Below are 20,868 nucleotides of genomic sequence, written 5' to 3'. Positions count from 1 at the left end.
TACTTTCTGAGAAATTTCTTGCAATAGAAAGAATGAAATGCATGCATATCACCCTAAATAACGACGATTCCCATTCTTTATCCTCGTGTAGTTGACAAAACTCAAAAGGAATCATATTCCTTCTTGTTAACGTCATAAGAAATGCCTTCTTGCGGGGTCCTATCAAAAGAACATTTCTGCCAAGCAATAACCAATAGTATAACATATTTTACTCAAGAAATAGTGCTGTCTAGGCAACTTAAGAAAATCCTTATCTAAACACAATCCAATTTCATTCTAGTTGAGCTACCATCAACGATCTAATCAAATTTCTTTGAAAATAATGAAAGAGGAAAAAAGAGAACTTTGAGAATCCATGATTAATGCAATAGAACCTTTAATTTTGATGGTGAAACATCATACCTTGAATGATTTGAATGTCTTATCACCTGAAGAGCTGCAATAATAAGTTGAACACAATTTGCCGTATACTGTCTGCATAAAATGAGGCAAGAAATGAAAGAAACTTCACCCTGAATCATTAATTCTTTACAGTGCTAGTAAACAACATAATCTGGAAATCAATTCTTTTTCTCTAAAATAAACAAGGGGAATCAACATTGTGAGAACTCCATAAGAGCATCTTGTACTGATTTGGACTCATATCTTAATGGCCTTCATCCATGGGATCACTTCTGTTACACGTTTGAGATCTTACATCCTTCTCATCCTGCCTTGACTCGTTGGATCCTGATGCACCGGAAACAGAATCTTCCAGTGCCTCAAGAAAAGATGGGACCGTTAACTTATCTGCACAAATTATACATAAACAATAACCAATTTCAACACTCAAAACAGCACTGACAGTTTGATAGTCCCAGCATGATTCAGTGCATCAGAAATGACTTAGAAACAAAGTTCTGGTACTAAATCAGCAACGACCAGTTGAAATGCTAAATCAGAGGTATGACCAGCGGGACCTAAGATAAATTGAGTTACACTCACATGAACCGGAGCTCAAGGTGCCAAAAGGCAAAGGTTTGATACTTCACCCACTTTGCAATGATAAAGAAATTGAGTATGGCAGGGTAAAGTAATGGCTTAAAATTTACAATATTGAACTTTCGTATTATATCACATCATATACGGGTCATCCCAGATTAAAATCAGTTTATATTAGTATAAATTGATGGGGGGAGAGCAATCTTCCATTTAAGGAAAAAGTTCAATCTTTTTAAGGACGGAGCCAAAAAAGGAGAGGAAGTCAAAAGTATTTCGGCTCAGAGGGAAGAGTAAACATCATCCACAAGCAAACACAATTTAACAGAGATGACAAGGGAGTAGATGAAAACTCGATCATTTGGAAAAATTAAGTAGTTATTGGAAATTAATCTATTAGTGTTTCATTCCTTTTAGCTACCGAGATGACTAACAACTCAATGCTTGCTTACATTGACTGGGATCAATTCCAAACTGAGTCAGATCTATTTGTCCAGTTCGAAGAACCTGCAGTGAGAAGAGAGTCAAATTACAAACACAACCTGCAAGCAATACCTAAAAAGCTGAAGCGGCAGGACAGAGAATTTGATCACTCACATAAGTAAACGAGTCTAGTTGCTGGCGGAATGGGGGACTCTGCAGCAACTCCAATAATTCATGTGGTGTCCAATGGCCCTGCAAACATGACAATTTTCAAGATAATGTCACCAGTGCAATTCTTGTAGTTTGGGAAAACAGTGGAGCCAAATTTTTACCTCAGGCAAGTGTGAAGCTAGTTCTCCTTCTAGTGGTATTTCTTCAATCAGTGGTAATATGAGCTCAGGCCTCAAAATATCTCCCAATCCCAATCCTGGTACAGCAGCAAGATAAGTTAAAAACAATGGTGTATATGCTATATTGTTCGCATTACATAAACGACCAGATTGGGCTTGATTCAAGTGAAAAGTATTGTTGTACTCGTACTCACTTGGCATTAAAATTTCTAGATGATGTTCTCCAATTGCAAGGAATAAAAAGAAGAAAAAAAGAGGTAAAGGAGAACCCTCATAAGAAAAATAGAAGGCAGCAAACGAAGCAGATTATACATCAAGCTTTAATTCCTGTATACCAAAAAATTGCTAAATATTCTTCACTCTAATTTTAATCAACATCTCAACAACAGTTTAACTGCGTCAAAATCCTTTTAACTTAAAAATAGTGAATTACAGTATGCCGTCACCAAACATCAAAATGCTCAAACAAATTATGAGTCAACCAAATGCCTACCTGCATCAGGATCTACAGCCTCATCTGCATCAACCATAAGAAATAACATTATGTCCAAATGGAGATTAAATGATAGAGATTGTTAAACATAACAAAATTGAAGGAAAGCAGTCAACTAAACCTGTGGATCCTATGTTACTCAATATTCTTTGAAGATCAGCCAACTTTACAGGACCCGAAGACGTTACATCACTACTTGCTTCAGTATTCATGCTTGCACTAACCAAATTTCCCGCCCTGAAAGAGCTCAGCCAGATATTTAAATATTTCCAGCCTCCAGCAATTTCATAGAGATAAAGATAGTCGTGTACTACTACTTAAAAGGAACACCAAAAGGAAAACAAATCAATCAATTAATTAACTATGCCTCTTGCAGGCCTTCGGAGCCGGTAATCTGTTCGGCCTAAGATTGAAGCAGCATAGTCAGTGAGGAATAATATAGCCGACCCAACTTGCTAGGATTGAGTCGTAGTTGTTGGTGCTGTCTCAACCTCGAACTAGTCGCTTGTGTTCTTAAGTAAATGTGAAGTGAGACAAACCCATTTGCATGAGTCCTTCAAAATCTTTGTTAGCATATAAATCTTCCCAATATTTGTAGCAAGATGCAACTTCAAAAACAGATCGTATACTGCTCAACTATATTAGCATTACCTCGATGAAATATCTTCCTCTACCATATCTTCAGAATTTTGTAATGGAGCTGAAGCTTCAGGCTCATCTTCACCAGGGAACTCTATTCAAACAAGTTCAAAATATACCAAAGTTAAAACAGGTATGTTAAATAATCTTCATTCTTTGGGGAATAATAAAAGTTATACAGATAAAAAAAGTCAATTAACGTCATCCAAATGTAGGTACTATAACAATATATTAGAGTGCATTCCCCAAATTAGAATTCCATTTCCATCCCCTTTAGGTTGTTACAACGAGTACTACACCTCAACCCTAAACTAGCCCCCTTAAAGTTCTTAAAGGTAAAAGATTCACACTTGACACATAATAAATCGAAAATGTTAAGAGCCAAACATCATGACACTTGATGAATAATATTTTCATGAATTGGTATCAATCAAACAATTTAAAATTTTTTTTAAAAAAAAAAAAAAAGAACCAAACAACATGAAACACACACAAAGCTCAGGAAGAGCCTGCCACACTGCAAGTGCATGACGCATTCGAGTCTGCAAGATCAAAATAGGCAGACAGGAAAGAAGGAAACTTAAGGCAGAGAGACATTGGCCTGATATCTTGAAAACTCTTAATATTTGCTGCGCTTATCCTCGTATAATCATAAATTAAGTTGGTGGAAGATGTATTATTCTTTTTCCAAATCAACTTTCAAGAAATTAAACTTTAAAAAGGAGATAAAGCAAAATTAAAAGGGAAAAAATAGTAAGAATAAACCAACAAAAACAGGAATAAATCTTGACTACCAAGTGGTTGATTCAAGTGGAAGTTGACTGAGCTACATATCTGTGCATCATTGTCAGCTGCTGGCTCCTGCACAAAATGAAAGGATAAATTATCACAATGCATGTTCTTGTAACTCAAAAGCATACAGAAATATCCATGGCAACAGAAGTGACCTGTATCCAAAAGAAAAACTTTCTATCGTCGGTACAGAACTTCAAGATGTAGACCCTTCCAGATGATTGATTGACCTGAAGAGATTCAGACAACAACGGATTAATAGCAGAGATTAATTAATGTGAGAACCTCTGAATGACAAATTTAAGGAAAAATATTTAAATAGGAGGAACGTTTGGATCTCCTGTAAGTAAATAATGAATAGTTAGATCGAGAGTTAATTCCCATGGTCACCCAACTTACGGGAATATCCTACCAAAGTGTGGTTTGGGACAGCAAAGTCATCCAACTATTGCTTTTTTCTTTAACTCAGAAATAAAGAACACTCATTTGGCATGCCATGTCATATAAAAAATATATTTTTTAATGATAAACCATTTAACCCATGTCCCTTATACCCAATTAACCCACCCAATAAGAAAATCGATCTATATTAAAAAAGATGATCTATTATATTAATGTTCAGAACTTTCCAAAGCAGTGCCAATTATATTCTTTTCAAACTATAATATACTAAAAGATTAGAGTGATTTACAGTTTTACAGTGATTTACAGTCTCTAGAGGCCAGATAATAGTGTGAAAGAGGGTGGTGAAGTCAAAACATTACAAATTACAAAATTAATTACTCATTTCTTAAAAATTTAAAGGTTAAGTAATAACCTATTTTAATTTGACATTCTGTACTGCATGTATACTTCCTATGGAGACACTGGACTCCCAGGTTTGTTTTTAAAATACGGTTTTAAACATAATTCTGAAAAAAGATTCGTGTATTTAGCTTTCGTACACTGATTCTGGATTAAAAACAGAATTTTCATTGCTTTTGGATTTCTATTCTAGATTTCTAAAGCCTCAATTTTTGGATGTAAAAGCACTTGAGTCGAGAACCAAAGTAAAGAGCTTCTACTCTCTTATTTGGTGGGAATACAACAGGAGCAAGCACAGGTATTTAATTACCTCACGGATGTTTCTGAGATTAAAAAGAAGCTAATTTAATGACTTTGAAAAAGTGCAGTAAGTACTTCCTCCGGTCAAAAGATTTGTCTATCTTTGTTGCTTCGATCCTTTTAACAAGAATTTACTTTGTTAAAAACAAGAACTTTGTTATTTTAAAGTAGACCCATTTTCTTATCGGATGGGTTAAATGGGTATAATAGACATTGGTTAAATGGGTTTTATCATTAAAACATATTTTTTAATATGACATAGCATGCCAAATGGGTGTTCTTTATTTTCTTTGGGTGACTTTGTTGTCCCAAACCAAACAAAAGTGACTTTGATAGGTTATTCCCATAAGTTGGGTGACCATTCGGGGAATTAACTCTTAGATAGGCAATCATGTTTAGAGTCACTCATTAGTCGTTAGACAATATTGATTCTGTATTTTGTGAACTTCATCTTAAACATTACAGAAATCTTTTGTTGCAATTGGATAGTTCTTCAGTGATTAAAGTAACAAGCAACGGGTAATAGAAATACCTTCTCAAAAACTGCCTCCTCTGGGAAAACAATCTGATCCTATGATCAACTTTTGTCAAGAAATAACTCTCAGAATTTTATTAATTACTGTGGATAGTACTATTTCCAGAATAAGAGCAATGATCAATAAAATAGAAGTGAAGCAATACCAAAGACAGAATTCACTATGATTTGGCGGGAAAAAGGATACATCTTCGACAATGTTGAGATTACGGTCAAGCCACTGAAAATGGAGTAGTCCCTCGTCACCCTAAAATATAAAAAATGACACCGTAATTTCATAACAGATATTTAGACATTTATAAAGCAACGCCTTTGTAAGATCGCCACCATTTAAGCTAGACGGGGTCAAACTTAGGCGAACAACAAAAATGACAAACCAAATCAAATATGCTTTCTTTTGAATTCCTCATACCCTGCCTATACGAACAAGTCCTTTCCGTGAATCAGGGATAACTTTTTTCCCCTCTATGATCATTTTACCGGCACGAAATTCCATCAAAGTTTCCTGCTCAAAATAATACCAATATATGTCATTTATATCACCAATAAGAACCAATGAAATGTCAAATGAACAGAAAAATATTTACCATTTCATAAGATAGACTACATGTATGCTGCGCTTCTTTTTTGTAATTTTGTTTTCTTTAGAAAGGGGAAAACAATTGAACAATGATACAGGAAAAATTAGCAAAGGTATTCCTATCTTTGACAACTAACAATTTTCATTATGGAGAAAATCAGAAATTCGACATACAAGAGAGTAAGAGAGTTATGCTATAGGAAAGAAGAAAAAAGGGGCAGAGCTCTCTGTGACTGTCATCCAATCTGTGCATATAAATTGGGATGTTCTGTATACTCCAAGATGAACAAAAGGTACTTGCACATTTTCCGTCAAAGAAGTGGCATCCTTGACTCCTTCAAATGTCTTCCAATTCATATCCTTCCATGTGTGGATGGATCACATCCGACGGCTTCTCTCTCTTCCTCTTTCCTCCTCCGCTCCAACTGGTTGTAAGCTCCTCGGCACATCTAGGAATAACCTAGCTAAGCATCTTATTCTACAATATGGATGGCCATCATAGTGTATCATAAGGATCCAGTATTTTAGCACAAAAACACCAATTTTATAAAGGATCTGCCTCTTTCCTACATTTTTCTACTGTTAAGTTGGGAATCCAAGACAATCTATACGAAAAATGGTAAGTTAGGAAAGCAAAGTAGCCAGACAGACTCTATGATTAAGTCACACCCCTTCCTCTTCAGAGGAAGATTAACAAGGATTTCACCAAGAACCTGCCCCCTGCACCTCAGTCCACTTCCAATTTTCTGAAAGTCATCTCAAACACTATAACCTTACACAATCATAACAGAAGTTTTTTAAATATCCAAACTCTGCACTCCACTTCTGTCCTCCTCATGACATCCATCCCACCCTTGCACATGCTTATTGAATGATACATGCTCTAACCTGCCTGATGCATCCAACTTCTCCTTACCCTCGCTTAACCGCTGCCGCTCTTTAACAGTCATGATAACTTTCTGAGTTTCTCATAGCTAATGGCATGAATGCCATAGACTTCTCATCTTCCAATACCTGACCACAACTATGAGCAACTTATCATGTTTGATGCCAAAATTGACGTGCACGCTGCTTAAATGAATCACGTAGTGAATTTCAAGACTTCACCAATCTTATTTTGACTAGCATTGCAAAATTTGCAGAATCTATGAGACTGAAAAAACAGCCGAACATAATTATCCCCATGACAAACCAGCTCAAAATTTACATTTTGTACTAAATCTTTTGTTTTCTAATGTATTGGTAATATCTTTCTAACTTAGATACCACAAGCATCACCCCTTTGTTTTCCTAAACAAAAGACCAAAAAGAACGGACAGCTCTTCACTATACTGTACTATGCTTTCTCAAACAAGAATCATATGGGGCTGCTTTTGGATTATTCATTCTTCATCTGGAAAGAGTCTAAAAAGTGATGAATTCAGCTGACTTCATCGTAATTGCTTTTCATCCATATCAACCAAAACAACATACTGGGAAAAGTTACAGGCATCGCTTCCTCCATTGACCTGCTGCTATCAAAACTTGACAATGCAGTAACAGTAAAGCAAAGCATTGCTCAATACAAACCAGTGGTGGAATTAAGAGGCCACAAATAAGCTACTGGCAGTATGCCTTCCTCCTCCACTGGGGTTGGCCTCCCAGACCAAGATAGCAACGATATTACTTCTGCTGGACATCCATATATACTTAAAATGGATGGAGCTGTTTTTTGGAACAATTAAAATCTTAGGAAAGCCGAAAACAGTTAATTATCAAGTTAAAATATTTGCAAACCTTCCTATCACTCCCTTCAACCTTGAGACTTGATTATCAGAAGACAACTGAGGAAGATGCACAACACTAGCTAGCTTCGAATCAGAAAAAACCTTCAAATATTGGCTGAAGGTAAAAGGTGTAAAGCAAGAGAAAGGGCTTTCATTATTTAAAAATGTTTTGAGAATACAATATCATTAAGAAAATAGTGAATTAGATATATTGAAGTGATGGGACATTATGTAGCATTTCCTTAAAGTTAGATAGAATTGAGTTGGTTTGGACCAGCACAAAATCCAAGCAAAGAATCACCAAGACAGTTTAATTAAGTACAAAAGATCATAGAACCGCCAAATAAATAGCCTAGTCTTACTTATCGAAAAATAAATAAATATCCCAGGCAAGAACCCAAACTGCTTAACATAAAATGTAACTATACTTAGTAACAATCTCTCCCCCCCCCCCCTCCCCAGTGTTTTGGATACCGTGCGGCGACAAATAGCGACGAGGGCCCACTTCACTTCGCTGCTCGCCTTTTTGATGTGAAGCGACAATTTATACAAAAAATAAAATATTATATATATAACTAAAAACTCAATAGCAATAATATATTAATAAATATATAAATTCAAAAATTAAAAACTCAATAGATAGTCATAGTAGATTCATAAACTAAAAGTCTAACTAGCAACATCTATTCTTCTTCAAGATTTTCAAATTCTTGAATTTCAAGAACGTTAGCATTATATTGGCTATCATCTTCTTCATCTTCGGAGTCTTCATAAAAAAAACAGAGCTTTTCTCGGACTGTTCTGGTGAGTGCAGCAGCAGTGATCAAAAACAAAGCCAGAAAAAAAAAAAAAAAAAAAAAAAAAAGAAAAAACAGAGCAACACAGACTCTGTTCTGTTGCAGCAGCAACGATCAAAAACAGAGCCCAAAACAAAAAGAAAGAAAAAAAAGGAAGAAAAAACAGAGCAACACAGACTCTGTTCTGTTGCAGCACCAGCGATAAAAAACAAAGCCCAAAACAAAAAGAAAGAAGAGAAGAAGAAAGAAGTGCCCTAATCGCAACAGTGTCATCGCAACAGTGCCTTCGCAACAGTGCTTTCTATGGCCGAGCCTCTTCCATCTCTTCTTCTTCCTAATTTTCCACCACACCCATCAAGAGCCAAACTCCCCGCGTCCAAACCCCAGTAAATTTCTCCGGCAACTGAGCCCTCACGCGCCGCCAACTCACCTGTTTTTCCGGCGAGCTTTCAGCCACGCGCCGGCGCGTGTGGCCTTTTCCGGCGACTTTTCAATTTTTTCTCTTCAGACAGCCTCTTCTCGAGGCATTTCCGAGCCATCCCGTGCCAGTTTCACCAAATTCCGACGACTTTTTCTTTTTCCGGCCTTTAAACCCCAGTTTCTGACGATTGTTTCCTTTGTTCAGTACGAGAAAACCTTCCTCCCTTCATATATACTGTTTTCACCCACTGTGAATACTGTTATCCCGACTATTGAGGCTTTTTCCGGCCAGTTTTTCCGGGACAGCCACATTTAGAATATGATGGATTGTACAGAGAAAAACTCTTTTTTCTCTCTAGAATCTAGAAAACTGGAAAACATGTCTTTTATGAAAGCTGTCTCTTGGCCAGCCCTAGAACTTGGGGGAAGATGCCATCGAAAGCTCGACGTAGGACAGGAGCCGCATTTCTCGCTGTCCGAGGAGCACACTCTCAGGCGCAAGGGTTTCTTGGTATCTAGTCTCATTGGGTCTTTCTCCAAATGGGTTGGTTCTCCGAAGGCTGTTAGGAACTGGGCAGCAGAGGCATGGAACGTCAAGGACGGGCTGAAAATATCGCAATTGGGGGACACTCAATATCTCTTTCGTTTTGTTGACAAGTCTCAAGCATCGGAAATTCTTGTCAGAGGAAACAGGTGGTTCGATGGGAACTTTTTAAATCTAGACAGATAGGTGGAGCATGATGGGTGTCTTGACCCTCGCTTCACTGGCGAAACATTGGTGGTCAACATGGTGGGTCTCCCGGTGCATCTTTGGTGTCTTGACCTATTCAAGAAGATAGGGAAAATCTGTGGGGGTTTTATTGATGTCACTTGCAGTTTACACGATCTCTCGCGAGTGAGGATTGTGGTGAGGAAAGGGGGCAGAATCCCTGTCTCCACTGTGGTGGAAGATGGCTACTTGAGTTATAGGGTTTGGTTGAGCCCTGAATTTCGCCCTATCTTTATGCCTGCGATAGCGACGGAAGAAAAGGGAAGGTCAGATATAAGGGAGGGGAGGGGAAATCAGTCTCTGAGGGGAGGGGAGGGTTCACCGGATCACTGGATTAAGCCGGAATCAAATGTTAGATCGAGAAGAGACGAGAGGTTTGAAATCGGGGGAGAAAGACAAAATTTTAACAGGAGGAGACGTGAATGGGTCAGTGAGGCGGACTGGAAAGGCAGAATGGGACGGTCCTCTTCTACTTATCATAGGGTCGGGCATGTTTTCAGCAAGTATAGGCCTGGGCTTCCTCACATGGGCCCAGCAACTTTCCCCAATTCCATTAGAATTGACCCTAAGGGGCCCAGTTTATCTAAAGCTGCGCATGATAAAGCTCTTAAGCATATAGGAACAGTCGTTCCTCCTTCCTCTGGCCAAGGTGCTTCACACAGTGGCACTCCTTCACCGAGCTCTAGTGACATGTGCCCCTCTACGGTGGCCGCTGCTGCAGGGGCAGAACCGGCTAAGGATGATGCTGTTAATCCACGGCCCCCCGCCTCTGATGGACCCGGTTCCATCAACCCCTCACCAGCTCCTGGGCTTAGTTGTGCTGAGGCCACACTTAAAGCTTCTTCTTCTTCTAGGGAGATTGTTGAGCATGCCCCTATTGATGTTAGTGTCGGACCAGTATTTTCAGTTAATATGCCGCCAAGGGTTCCGTGCTCTCTTCCGCCATGCTACCCTACTGATGGTTCTGGACATTCCTATAGCAGCGGGGTGTTAATTTCAGAGGTTGCTGACCCCCAAGGAAACGGTGAGACCCTTTCGGAGGTTAAAACTCCTAGTGCTAGCAATGATATGGTCTTGTATTCCTCTGGTAGTAGCAAGGAAAGGGCACATATAGAAGAAGCCTGCCCAATTTCGTCAAGGATCGGAGGAGGGGATATGTCTTTTTGGATGGAGGATAAACTATTAAACTTTGGGAAGTTTCTAGGTGTTTCTGTTGAAGGGAAGGAAGATAGGGTGTTAGAACTGTTGAGGGAGATTGAGCAACAATCTCTTTACGATGGTGCAGGGATGGAGTTGGGTAAAGGTGTTAAGCAAAATAACTTAGGGGATGTAGTGGTGTATTAGAGAAGGGGGCGAGTGTGTGACAAAGAGAAAGGGACCTCGGCTAGGGGGGTGGGGAAATGGGGGCTATTGTTGCTTATGGAAGTTAAGATCCTTTCATGGAATGTGAGGGGGATGAATGACCCAAACAAAAGGGTCATCGTCAAAGTGGGAGTTAGGGAGTGGGGTGCCAACCTAGTTTGTTTTCAGGAGACCAAAATGAAAGTTTTGTCGGATGCGATCGTGACAAATGTCTGGGGAGGTAGCTGGGTGAAATATGACTGGGTCCCAGCAGTGGGAAGTTCGGGGGGCTTCCTACTTATGTGGGATGATAGAAGCTTGGAGGTAAAGAAGATTAGGAAGGGAGTTTTCTCTTTGGCAGCTCTCATCAAAGACAGAGTGAGTGGGATGGAGTAGGGATTTGGGGGAGTGAATGGGCCGGTAGGGGAAGGGTCCAAGGTGTCTTTCTGGGAGGAACTGGCCAATATTATGGGGGAATAGGACATTCCATGGGTTCTAGGGGGAGACTTTAACACTATTAGATTCCCGGAGGAGAGATTAGGGGGTAGTGTGATTTCGAGGGCCATGGAGGAGTTTTCTGACTTCATCAATGATCACTTTCTCATTGACCTTCCTCTGTCAGGGGAAAGGTTTACTTGGGCCAGGGCGGAGGATTCCAACTCAAGGTCTAGAATTGATAGATTCCTGACATCTCCCTCATGGGATGAGCTGGTGCCGAATGTGCTGCAGATTCCTTTACCTAGGTTGACTTCAGATCATTTGCCTATTTTGCTAGATGGATGCAGAGGAAGGGGGGTGCGTGCTCCCTTCCGATTCGAAAACATGTGGTTGAAAGTGCCAGCATTCTGTGACAAGGTGAAAGAATGGTGGACAAGCTATGGGGTATCAGGGACACCTTCATACCGTCTTTCGAAGAAACTCAAATTGCTCAAGGGAGATATTATTAGGTGGAATAAGAAGGTTTTTGGGAGGGTAGAGGTTAAAATGAGGGAGCTTATGCATGAATTGGGGGATTTAGAAAGAGGGGAAGGGGCGGGGGAGTTAGACGAATCTGAGAAAGAGAGATTGGGGGAGGTTAAGAGGGAAATAGTCGAGTTAGCAATAGCTCAGGAGACTAGTTGGCGGCAAAAATTGAGGGCGCTCTGGCTAAAGGAGGGGGATTCGAATACCAAGTATTTCCATAGGGTGGCGGTCGCAAATAGAAGGAGAAACTTCATAGAGTCCTTAGTTGTGGATGGGCTGAGGATTGAGGGAGAAGAGGAGGTAAAAGGGGCGATAGCGGGGTTTTATGAGAACTTATATAAAGAGGAAGTTAGTTGGAGGCCGACTTTGGGGGGAATAGAGTTCAACCATATAGGGGAGGGAGACAACGAGTGACTAGAAAGGGTTTTCGAGGAGGAGGAGGTGCACGAGGCTGTGTCGTGTTGTGCTGGTGATAAGGCCCCCGGGCCTGATGGTTTCTCCTTGGCTTTCTTTCAGCTCTTTTGGGACACTATCAAGGGGGAGTTGATGGAAGCCATTAAATACTTCTATGCGAATGGTGTTTTCGAGAGAAGTATCAATGCTTCATTTATTACTATTGTGCCTAAGAAAGAAGGTGCATCTTGTATCAGAGACTACAGGCCTATTAGTCTAGTGGGGAGCATTTACAAGATTATTTCTAAAGACTCCAGAAGGAAAAATAGAGAACCCGGCTTACTTTGCAAGTTAGATCTTGAGAAGGCTTTCGACCATGTCAATTGGAAGTTCCTGGACTTCATTATGATGCGGATGGGGTTTGGGGAAAGATGGAGGGGATGGATAAAGTTCTGCATTTCCTCAGTCAGATTCTCTGTCCTGATTAATGGTAGCCCGTGTGGTTTCTTTGGCAGCTCCAGGGGTCTCAGGCAAGGTGACCCCCTATCCCCCATGTTATTCATTCTAGTGATGGATGCTCTGAGCAAAATGATGGATCGTGCGGCGGGCGGAGGTTTCTTGAGAGGATTCTCAGCTCCGATTGGGGTGCTCAGTGCCCGAAGAGTCTCACATTTGCTTTTTGCGGATGACACACTGGTTTTCTGTGATGCCGATATGGATCAGTTGACCTACCTGAAGCAGGTCCTGCAGTGGTTTCAGTTAGTATCAGGACTCAAAATCAACATCGGCAAGTGTGAGATTTTCCCGGTAGGTGAGGTTACTAATATTGATGCCTTGTCTGGTGTTCTCAGATGCAAGGTGGGCTCCCTTCCCACTACTTACCTGGGCCTCCCTTTGGGCGCTTCATATAAGGATACTACGGTTTGGAATCCAGTGATCGAGCGGGTTGAAAAAAGATTAGCAGGGTGGCAGAAACGGTATTTGTCAAAAGGAGGTAAGGAAGTGCTTATCAAAAGCACTTTATCGAGTATGCCCACCTGTTACTTATCCATGTTGCAAGCACCGGTGAGCATCACAGAAAAACTGGAGCGACTTCAAAGGAACTTTCTGTGGGATGCGGCGGATGGAACTAGAAAGTTTCATCTAGTGAATTGGCAGACAGTCACTTCCCCAAAGAAGTGGGGTGGACTTGGAGTGAAAGATCTTAGGGTATTTAACAGAGCTTTAATGGGAAAGTGGCTGTGGAGATTCGGGGTAGAAGAGCATGCTCTATGGAGGGAGGTCATAGTAGAAAAGTACGATTCAACGGGAGGGGGTTGGAGGACCAAGGCGATCACAACACCTTTCGGGTGTGGCATGTGGAGGAGTATCATGAAGAATTGGGAAGCATTCAATGGCAACATCACTTACAGGGTGGGAGATGGAAGGAGAGTCAGCTTTTGGAATCATAGGTGGTGTGGAGAGGTTACTCTGAGGGTCTCCTTCCCCCACGTCTTCAGAGTTTCAAACCAGAAGGAACTGATGGTCCAACAGATTCGCAAGGAGCATGAAGGGGGTAGTATGGGACCTCTCATTCAGAAGGAACATGCAAGATTGGGAGATTGCGGAGCTTCAAGTCTTGTTGGCACTGCTATACGGGCAAGACATGCTCCAGCCATCCTGTGACTCTTGGAGATGGGGCTTGCGTGGCGATGGTTTGTTCACCGTAAAGTCCTTTTACCAGAGTATGTTGGTGAGAGAGGAGACCAATTTTCCATACTCCTCGATCTGGATTCCTAGGGCGCCCACGAAGGTGTGCGTTTTTGCATGGCTAGCGGCAAGGGAAGTGATCTTGACTGCTGAAAATCTCCGAAAGAGGGGAATTACACTTGTTAGTTGGTGCTACATGTGTAAAAGCTCTGGGGAAGAAGTTGATCACCTTATGTTGCATTGCCCTGTGTCCTCTGCATTGTGGAGGTCAATCCTGAATCTTTTTGGTGTTCAATGGGTGATGCCAAGCACTGTAAAGGAAATGTTATATAGCTGGGGCGGTTTTCGTAGAAGAAGAAAGCAAAAGGCGTGAAAATTCGCCCCGTTAGCTCTCATGTGGGTAGTATGGGGGAGAAAAATAGGAGAGCTTTTGAGGAGATTGAGTCTCCTTTTTCACATCTTAAGAATAGTCTTTTATCTTTGATCGCTTTTTGGTGCACTGATTTAGCCCCTACTTGTATAGAAGATTGGGCGTCTTTTGTAGAGAATCATGTTCTGATGTAAATTCTCTACGTCTTGGGTATACTTCGTGTACACGGGAGTTCTCTCCCTTTTGATTAATACAATTTACCTTATCAAAAAAAAAAAAAAGAAAGAAGAAAGAAAAAAATTGGACAGTCACAGAACAGAAACTCGAAGAAAGAAGAAAGGAGAAGAAGAAAAGAGATGAAGAGAAGCATACCTGATGAAGAAAGAAGAAAGGAAATTGCTGGTATGTTGTAGGTCTGTTGTCGACTTGAAGGAGAAAGAGTAAAGAAATCGCGAGCCCTAATTTTTTGTTTTAATAGATCGTTGTTGCTGACTTCGAGTGTGTTTGGCTATGCTTATAAGCTGGTCAAACTAGCTTATAAGCACTTTTCGGCTTATTTACGCGTTTGGTAAAGTTAAAAGTGCTTATAAGTCAAAAATAAGCCAAATGTCATAAGCTGGTCACCCCCAACTTATGAATTTTTAGCTTATAAGCACTTTAAGTTTGACCAAGATTTTTATTATTTTATCGTTAAAATATTCCTTTTTAGAACAAAACTCCTACATCGATAATCTCTGCCTCAAGTAGTTTTTCAACCTAAACCCCCCGCCTCTTCAAGTCTGCAATTCTCATTGACTATTTAAGATAAGCAAATCATCTATTCCTTTGCATATTTGTATCAATGTAATTGTCTATTAATCTTTGAACTGTATGTAATAAATGAGGACATATCAATTTTTTGGTGTATTGCTTTCTAAGTGTTGTGGTGATGAAGACAATGTTTGTTTCTCTTCAAATATTTTGTCCTATTTAGGTTTATTTTTCTGAGAAACTTTTGTCAATTTATTAATTATTATAACTTATGATTATATGCTTATCATAAAATAAATTATATTTATCATAAAAATTATCTTATCTAAGCACAGTTGTATTTAAAATAAAATGACAAATAGAATATTTTGTATTTGAATCGATCTAGAATCTAAAATTTTGAAGAAATTACGCCCTTATAAGTGTAAACAATTCTAAGGTTATTTAAGTCATTTTAACAGAAAAAGAGTTTATCAGCACTTTTTTATCAGATACTGCAGCAACTTATTATCAATTTCAGTACTTGTATCCAAACACGTAACTGCTTATTTATTAAATCAGTTTCGGCACTTAAAAGTGCATTTCAACACCTAATGCTTATCAGCTACTTCAAATCAGCTAATCCAAACGGGCTCTTCTTCTTTTCTTTTTTGCAAAAAGCGACGCTACAGGTCGCCACACGCTACAGAGGCAGAGGCGCTCGCCTCCTTGAAAATGCTACGCCACACTGTAAAATAGCGATGGCCGCTCGCCTCGCCTCACGCTATTAGCGCTAAGGCGAGCGCTATTTACAACACTGCCCCCCCCCCCCCCGGGCAATTTCTGTCCCGCAGTCAATGCTAATAATCCATTTCAGTGAATGATTTTCACTCATCCAAGTAAAAATCTGCTTTCGAATAGAAGAAAGACAATGCTAGAAATCTACCACACTGGAAAAACATAATAAACTAAGCATGATTCCAAACTCCCTCACATTTCTGCTGATTATGAGAGAGACCTTAACAAAAGAAGATTTCCAGCAGGGGAAACATATAAGCATAAAGCACAAATTTTTCGGACTGACATAAAATCAACTATAAAATCGAAAAAGAAATAAATAAATAGCCCAGACAAGAAACCCAAACAACCTAAAATAAAATCTAACTAAATTTAGTAACACCCTGTCTCACTCTCTCTCTCACTCTCCACACCCCCCCCCTCCTTGCCCCTTCAGGCAACCTCTGGCAATTTCTGTTGCACCGTCAATTCTAATGATCCTTGCGGTGAATGAATTTTCTATCCAAGTAAGGATCTGCTTTCTAATGAAAGAAAGACAATGCTAGAAATCAACCATTCTGGAAAAAAACAAATCAAACTTAGCATGATTCCAAACTCCCTATGTCTCTTGCTGATTATGCTTACCTAAACTAAAGAAGATTTCCAGCAGGGCAAACACATAAGCCACTAAAGCATAAAACATGAAAGTACAATCCATTTTGGATGAGTGCGCACCCGCCTAGACAAGCACCCTCCCTCGACTGTCAGGGTAGCTTTCTTTTGCCTCATCCACAGGTCAACTTAAACCATGCCTTTGAAAACACTAGTTGCAGGTTGCTGTACCATTCTTGTAACCATCATTTTTTATCGGTACTCTTATAACAACCGTTGATTGTGTTATTGTGCTTTTCAACCATTTAACATCCTCCAGATCAACTATTGTATTTTCCTTCCTATCTTGCACTTGAGTAAAAGAGGGAAAATGTCTGTTGCTACCGCCACCACCACAGTTTTAAGGCTTTTCAGACATATGCCAAATGCCAAAAAAAATTCTATAATTATGATGTGTGCTACTAACTACAGGCTGCCACCCACACAAAAGTTTCTTTCTTTTTTAGTTAGGAGAATACGTTTAAAAGAGAAGTTTTCTTTAAATGCTTGCACCCAAACCTTATTCTATTTCTCTTCAAATTATAAACACTTAAATAAAGAAGCTTGACACTTCAGGTCTAGGTTTTGTTTTACATCTTCAGATATGTAGTTCAGTTCTTTCTACCACAACTTTTGTGTTAAGAGCAGGAAAAGCGCAACACCTATGCAGGTTGTTTACACTGCATAATAATCGGCATCATGTCAAAAATTGAACGCCCTGAACTTCTCCCAGTCCTAATTATTGTACAGTGTAAAAAAGCAACAGGTCTGAATGGATTAACTATGGGATTCTATCAACATTACTGGGAAGTCATTAAAAGTGATCTGTTGAATGCCTGGAACTTCTTCCATAGTCATGATCAATTTAAAAGGCGATTAGATGCATCCTTCATTGCTTTAGTCCCCAAAATAATGGAGCTAAAGAACTTATAGAAATCATTTCATACCATAAGCTGTATATATCTCAAAAGTGCTTATGTCTAGCATATGTTCGCCCCCGCACATACTAGACAGTCAAAACACCTTTTTAAAGCACTTATGCAAGTTTTTTAATCACGTTTGTAGAAAAGAAAGCAATCAAGAGGTTAAAGTCTCACTTAGCTCAAAGCCAAGCCAAAGCATATAGCTTCTCTACTTATCTTCCGTGTCTGATCTCAGTCAGACACATCCAATCTAGGCAAAATATGCAATAACAATGCTAATTACCCATATAGGACAACTCTCCATCAACAAGGTCTCGATAGACCTACTACGTTTTCATATTCAGTGAGTCAAATATGTGATTTATCCATTCTTGGTCCAATTACCCATTCAATTACTCAATTTTTTTTGTTTGGACTTTAGGCTCAAATTCATGATTTTTCTATGTCTAAATCCTCTATCTCAAATCAAAAGTATACATAGATTCATGTATAAAATCTTGAATCTATAAACCCAATCAATTCTAATTGAATATAACTTAATCTCAATGCTAACAATACAATTTAAACTTAAATCTAAACAAATTGAATTTCAATCCCAACAATAATTGTATCTATAAATATTCCTGCTAGATAAAAAAAAAAAATTGTATCTAATAATATTAAATAAATGGAAACAAAAAGGATTAGAACCTTGAATCATTGCAAACCAAGCTTGGGTTTCTCTCCCTTTTTTCTTCTTCCTCCTCTCTTTCTACCTCACTCTCAAGTTAAGGAATTGTTTCGGATGAATCTTATTTGCCTTGTCTCGGTACAGCTTCTAGAGAAGTGCACCCCAATCTTTTGGAAGCCCCATTAAATGTTTTAGCTTGTATTATAGATTATATTAAAACTTTCATTCACGTCAGAGAGCTCTTAAATGAGCTCACTTGATGAACTTCACATAGAGCTAATACAGCAGAAGCTTAGACGACTGCGATGACTCTATAAAACCCTTTGCTCCTCAATTTTGTTTTGTGGGCTTTGAACGTTCACTTATTTCATTCTCCTTTTTTATGCTCAATGACAAAAGTAGTCCTCATCAGCTACGGGTTACTACATCCCCCCCCCCCCAAAATAATGTTTGAGGATGAACGTGGCTAGAAGCATACTCCAAGTGTCAAACAGCTACGGGTATTTTCTATGCATGTCCTATCTTATACTCCCAAGTAGCCTCCTCGGAAGGATGGTTCTACCACAACGCTTTAACCAAAGAAATCTTAATTGACCCTGACTAGTGAACCTGTATGTCTAATATAGCTATCGAGACCCCTTCATAAGTCAAGTTCTAGGTTACCTGGACAACCTGAATGACACGTCTAGTCATGAATATACTTTCGGAGTATCAACATGTAGAACTCTAAATTAAACGCTGACAACTCTAGTGGCAATCCGAGTTTGTAAGACAATGCACCAACCGTTCTAGTATCTCCTACAGGCAAATATACCTCGAATTTAAGTTTTCCCCTCTTCCTGGACCTCACCACTCCTTTCATGGGAAAAACCTTAAGAAGTACTCGATTGCCCTCCACGAAGAGCTCGCCCCTCTTCCAAAACCTCATCACTCCTTTTATGGGAAAAAACTTAAGAAGTACTCGATTGCCTTCCACGAAAGATAAGAGTTTGCCCCTCTTCCAGAATCTCATCACTCCTTTCAAGTCCCATTTGTGTGGGGTTTTTATCTTGAAAAATAATTTATATTGATATTTCATTTTATGATTAAACATTTCTTTGTTTACTTTTTGAATAATACTATATGAATCGTTTACACTATTTAAGTATGTTTTTTAGTTACGAATTTAGTCAAATTATTAATTAGTATATGCTCAAATTAATCTGTATCGAAATTAAATTAAAATTAAAAAACACATAACCGCTTATTCATAAATTTATCTCCAACACTTAAAAGTCCTATTCAGCACTTGTTACTAATAGTTATTTAAATTTAACTTAACCAAACAGCCTTTTAATTTAATGATAATATGTTCAGCGTGTCATAAGATATAATTAAATTACCAGTGACCAATTAATCAATCAACTAACCATCAAGGGCCTGACTGCAGCATGTAAAGGGTGGCCAATATAGTATAGTCATTCTTTAAAGACGAACCTACGTAGAAGCTTTTGTTCACATTGCTAGAGTCCTCAAGATCTGCAAGTCTTCTTTAATCTATTCATATGATTGTATCAACCAAGTCTTTACCTCCAACAAAGGCTTTTCCTTTTAAATAATGATGCTATTAATATCAGTTGGCGCGTACCTCGACTATTCCATCACGTAGCTTCTATCTTCCACCAACACATGTAGTCATGTACTGAGTAACTCTACCACCAAAGATTAGGTGTCTGTTGGAATTTGAATCCTAATCTCCCGAGATTTTTACTTATTTTATTGACGGCTCTGTCACACCCTTAGGTACTACATATGTTATCTATTTTCTTAACCTAATACCTTTGCAGCTCTATCTCAACCTTGCTGGCATAATTCCTTATAGCATAAGTAGTGACCGAATAGACAATAAGACTGATGCACCTTAACTCTACATATGCCATGGACCTCTTAGCTTTTGTTCCTTGTCCTACTGACACTACTTACATCTAAATGACGATAGTCTTCTATGCACGATAATCTAGTCAAGCTGCAAATTGCTTTTCCTAACTCCTCCGCCAAGGAAAAAGATAAAAATGATACAAGAGAGTCCTTGAATAAGGACGAAGTTTAAGAACATAATCTTCTAGCAGGTATTAACAGTGCTAAGGTGTTGCAGAACAATAACAATAGAAGCAAATTTAGCGGGTACCTGAATTTGGGGAAAAGCATCCGTCGATGAAGAACCCATGAAGGCTATTATGTGTAAACAGAGAACTGAAAGCAAATTGGTAATTTGGGAGACGAACCAAATTCGATGCTTCAGGGGTACTTTATATCCTTTTCTGAATATTTAAGGCCTCGAAAATAAGAAGCACTACTATATTATTATATAATATATACTCCATAATTTATATTATATAATTATTAATAAAAGATTTTAAATTTTAATAATTTTTAACATTTGGTAGACGTAAGATTGAATGAGTTAATTGGATAAATTTTTTTCATTAAATTAAATAATATATTTATCTTCTCATCAATTTTATCTCATCAATTTTATTTTTTTTCCTTTATGTATAGTTTTTATTCATGGTTCTCGCGATTTTACTTTCTAATTTCAACTCAAATTCTCTAAATTAGCTAAAAAAAATTGTCACATTTGATTGATTCACACACCAGAAAGCAAATTCTTTTGTGTCTATCTTTTTTAACTAAGAAATCCCCGAGACAAATGTCGCAAGGTCCAAAACACGATGGA

General features: G+C 38.9%; 1 protein-coding gene across 1 annotated transcript; it reads right to left on the bottom strand.

Annotated features, from left to right (window-relative positions):
- Window positions 1-462: 462 nt before the first annotated feature.
- On the bottom strand, window positions 463-20,409 carry LOC107800592 (26S proteasome regulatory subunit RPN13-like). Its single transcript, XM_075221590.1, has 13 exons — window positions 20,320-20,409; window positions 5,727-5,819; window positions 5,502-5,561; window positions 5,312-5,350; window positions 3,831-3,905; window positions 3,678-3,744; window positions 2,896-2,977; window positions 2,366-2,481; window positions 2,245-2,268; window positions 1,734-1,828; window positions 1,576-1,653; window positions 1,431-1,485; window positions 463-789 (listed from the first exon to the last, which is right to left on the bottom strand). The coding sequence occupies exons 1-13, from the start codon at window positions 20,356-20,358 to the stop codon at window positions 647-649; spliced, it is 966 nt and encodes a 321-aa protein (XP_075077691.1). The 5' UTR covers window positions 20,359-20,409; the 3' UTR covers window positions 463-646.
- Window positions 20,410-20,868: the final 459 nt, after the last annotated feature.

The sequence above is a fragment of the Nicotiana tabacum genome, chromosome 9 (assembly GCF_000715075.1).
Source record: "Nicotiana tabacum cultivar K326 chromosome 9, ASM71507v2, whole genome shotgun sequence".
NCBI lineage: Eukaryota > Viridiplantae > Streptophyta > Magnoliopsida > Solanales > Solanaceae > Nicotiana > Nicotiana tabacum.
Note: the sequence above shows the minus strand (reverse complement) of the source record. Positions and strands in the feature narration are given on the sequence as shown.

Coding starts and splice junctions, on each gene's coding strand:
- LOC107800592 (XM_075221590.1), bottom strand. CDS start 20,358: ATGGGTTCTTCATCGACGGATGCTTTTCCCCAAATTCAG. Junction 5,820..20,319: donor ATGCTTTTCCCCAAATTCAG/GTACCCGCTAAA, acceptor TATTTTGAGCAG/GAAACTTTGATGGAATTTCG. Junction 5,562..5,726: donor GACTTGTTCGTATAGGCAGG/GTATGAGGAATT, acceptor TTTATATTTTAG/GGTGACGAGGGACTACTCCA.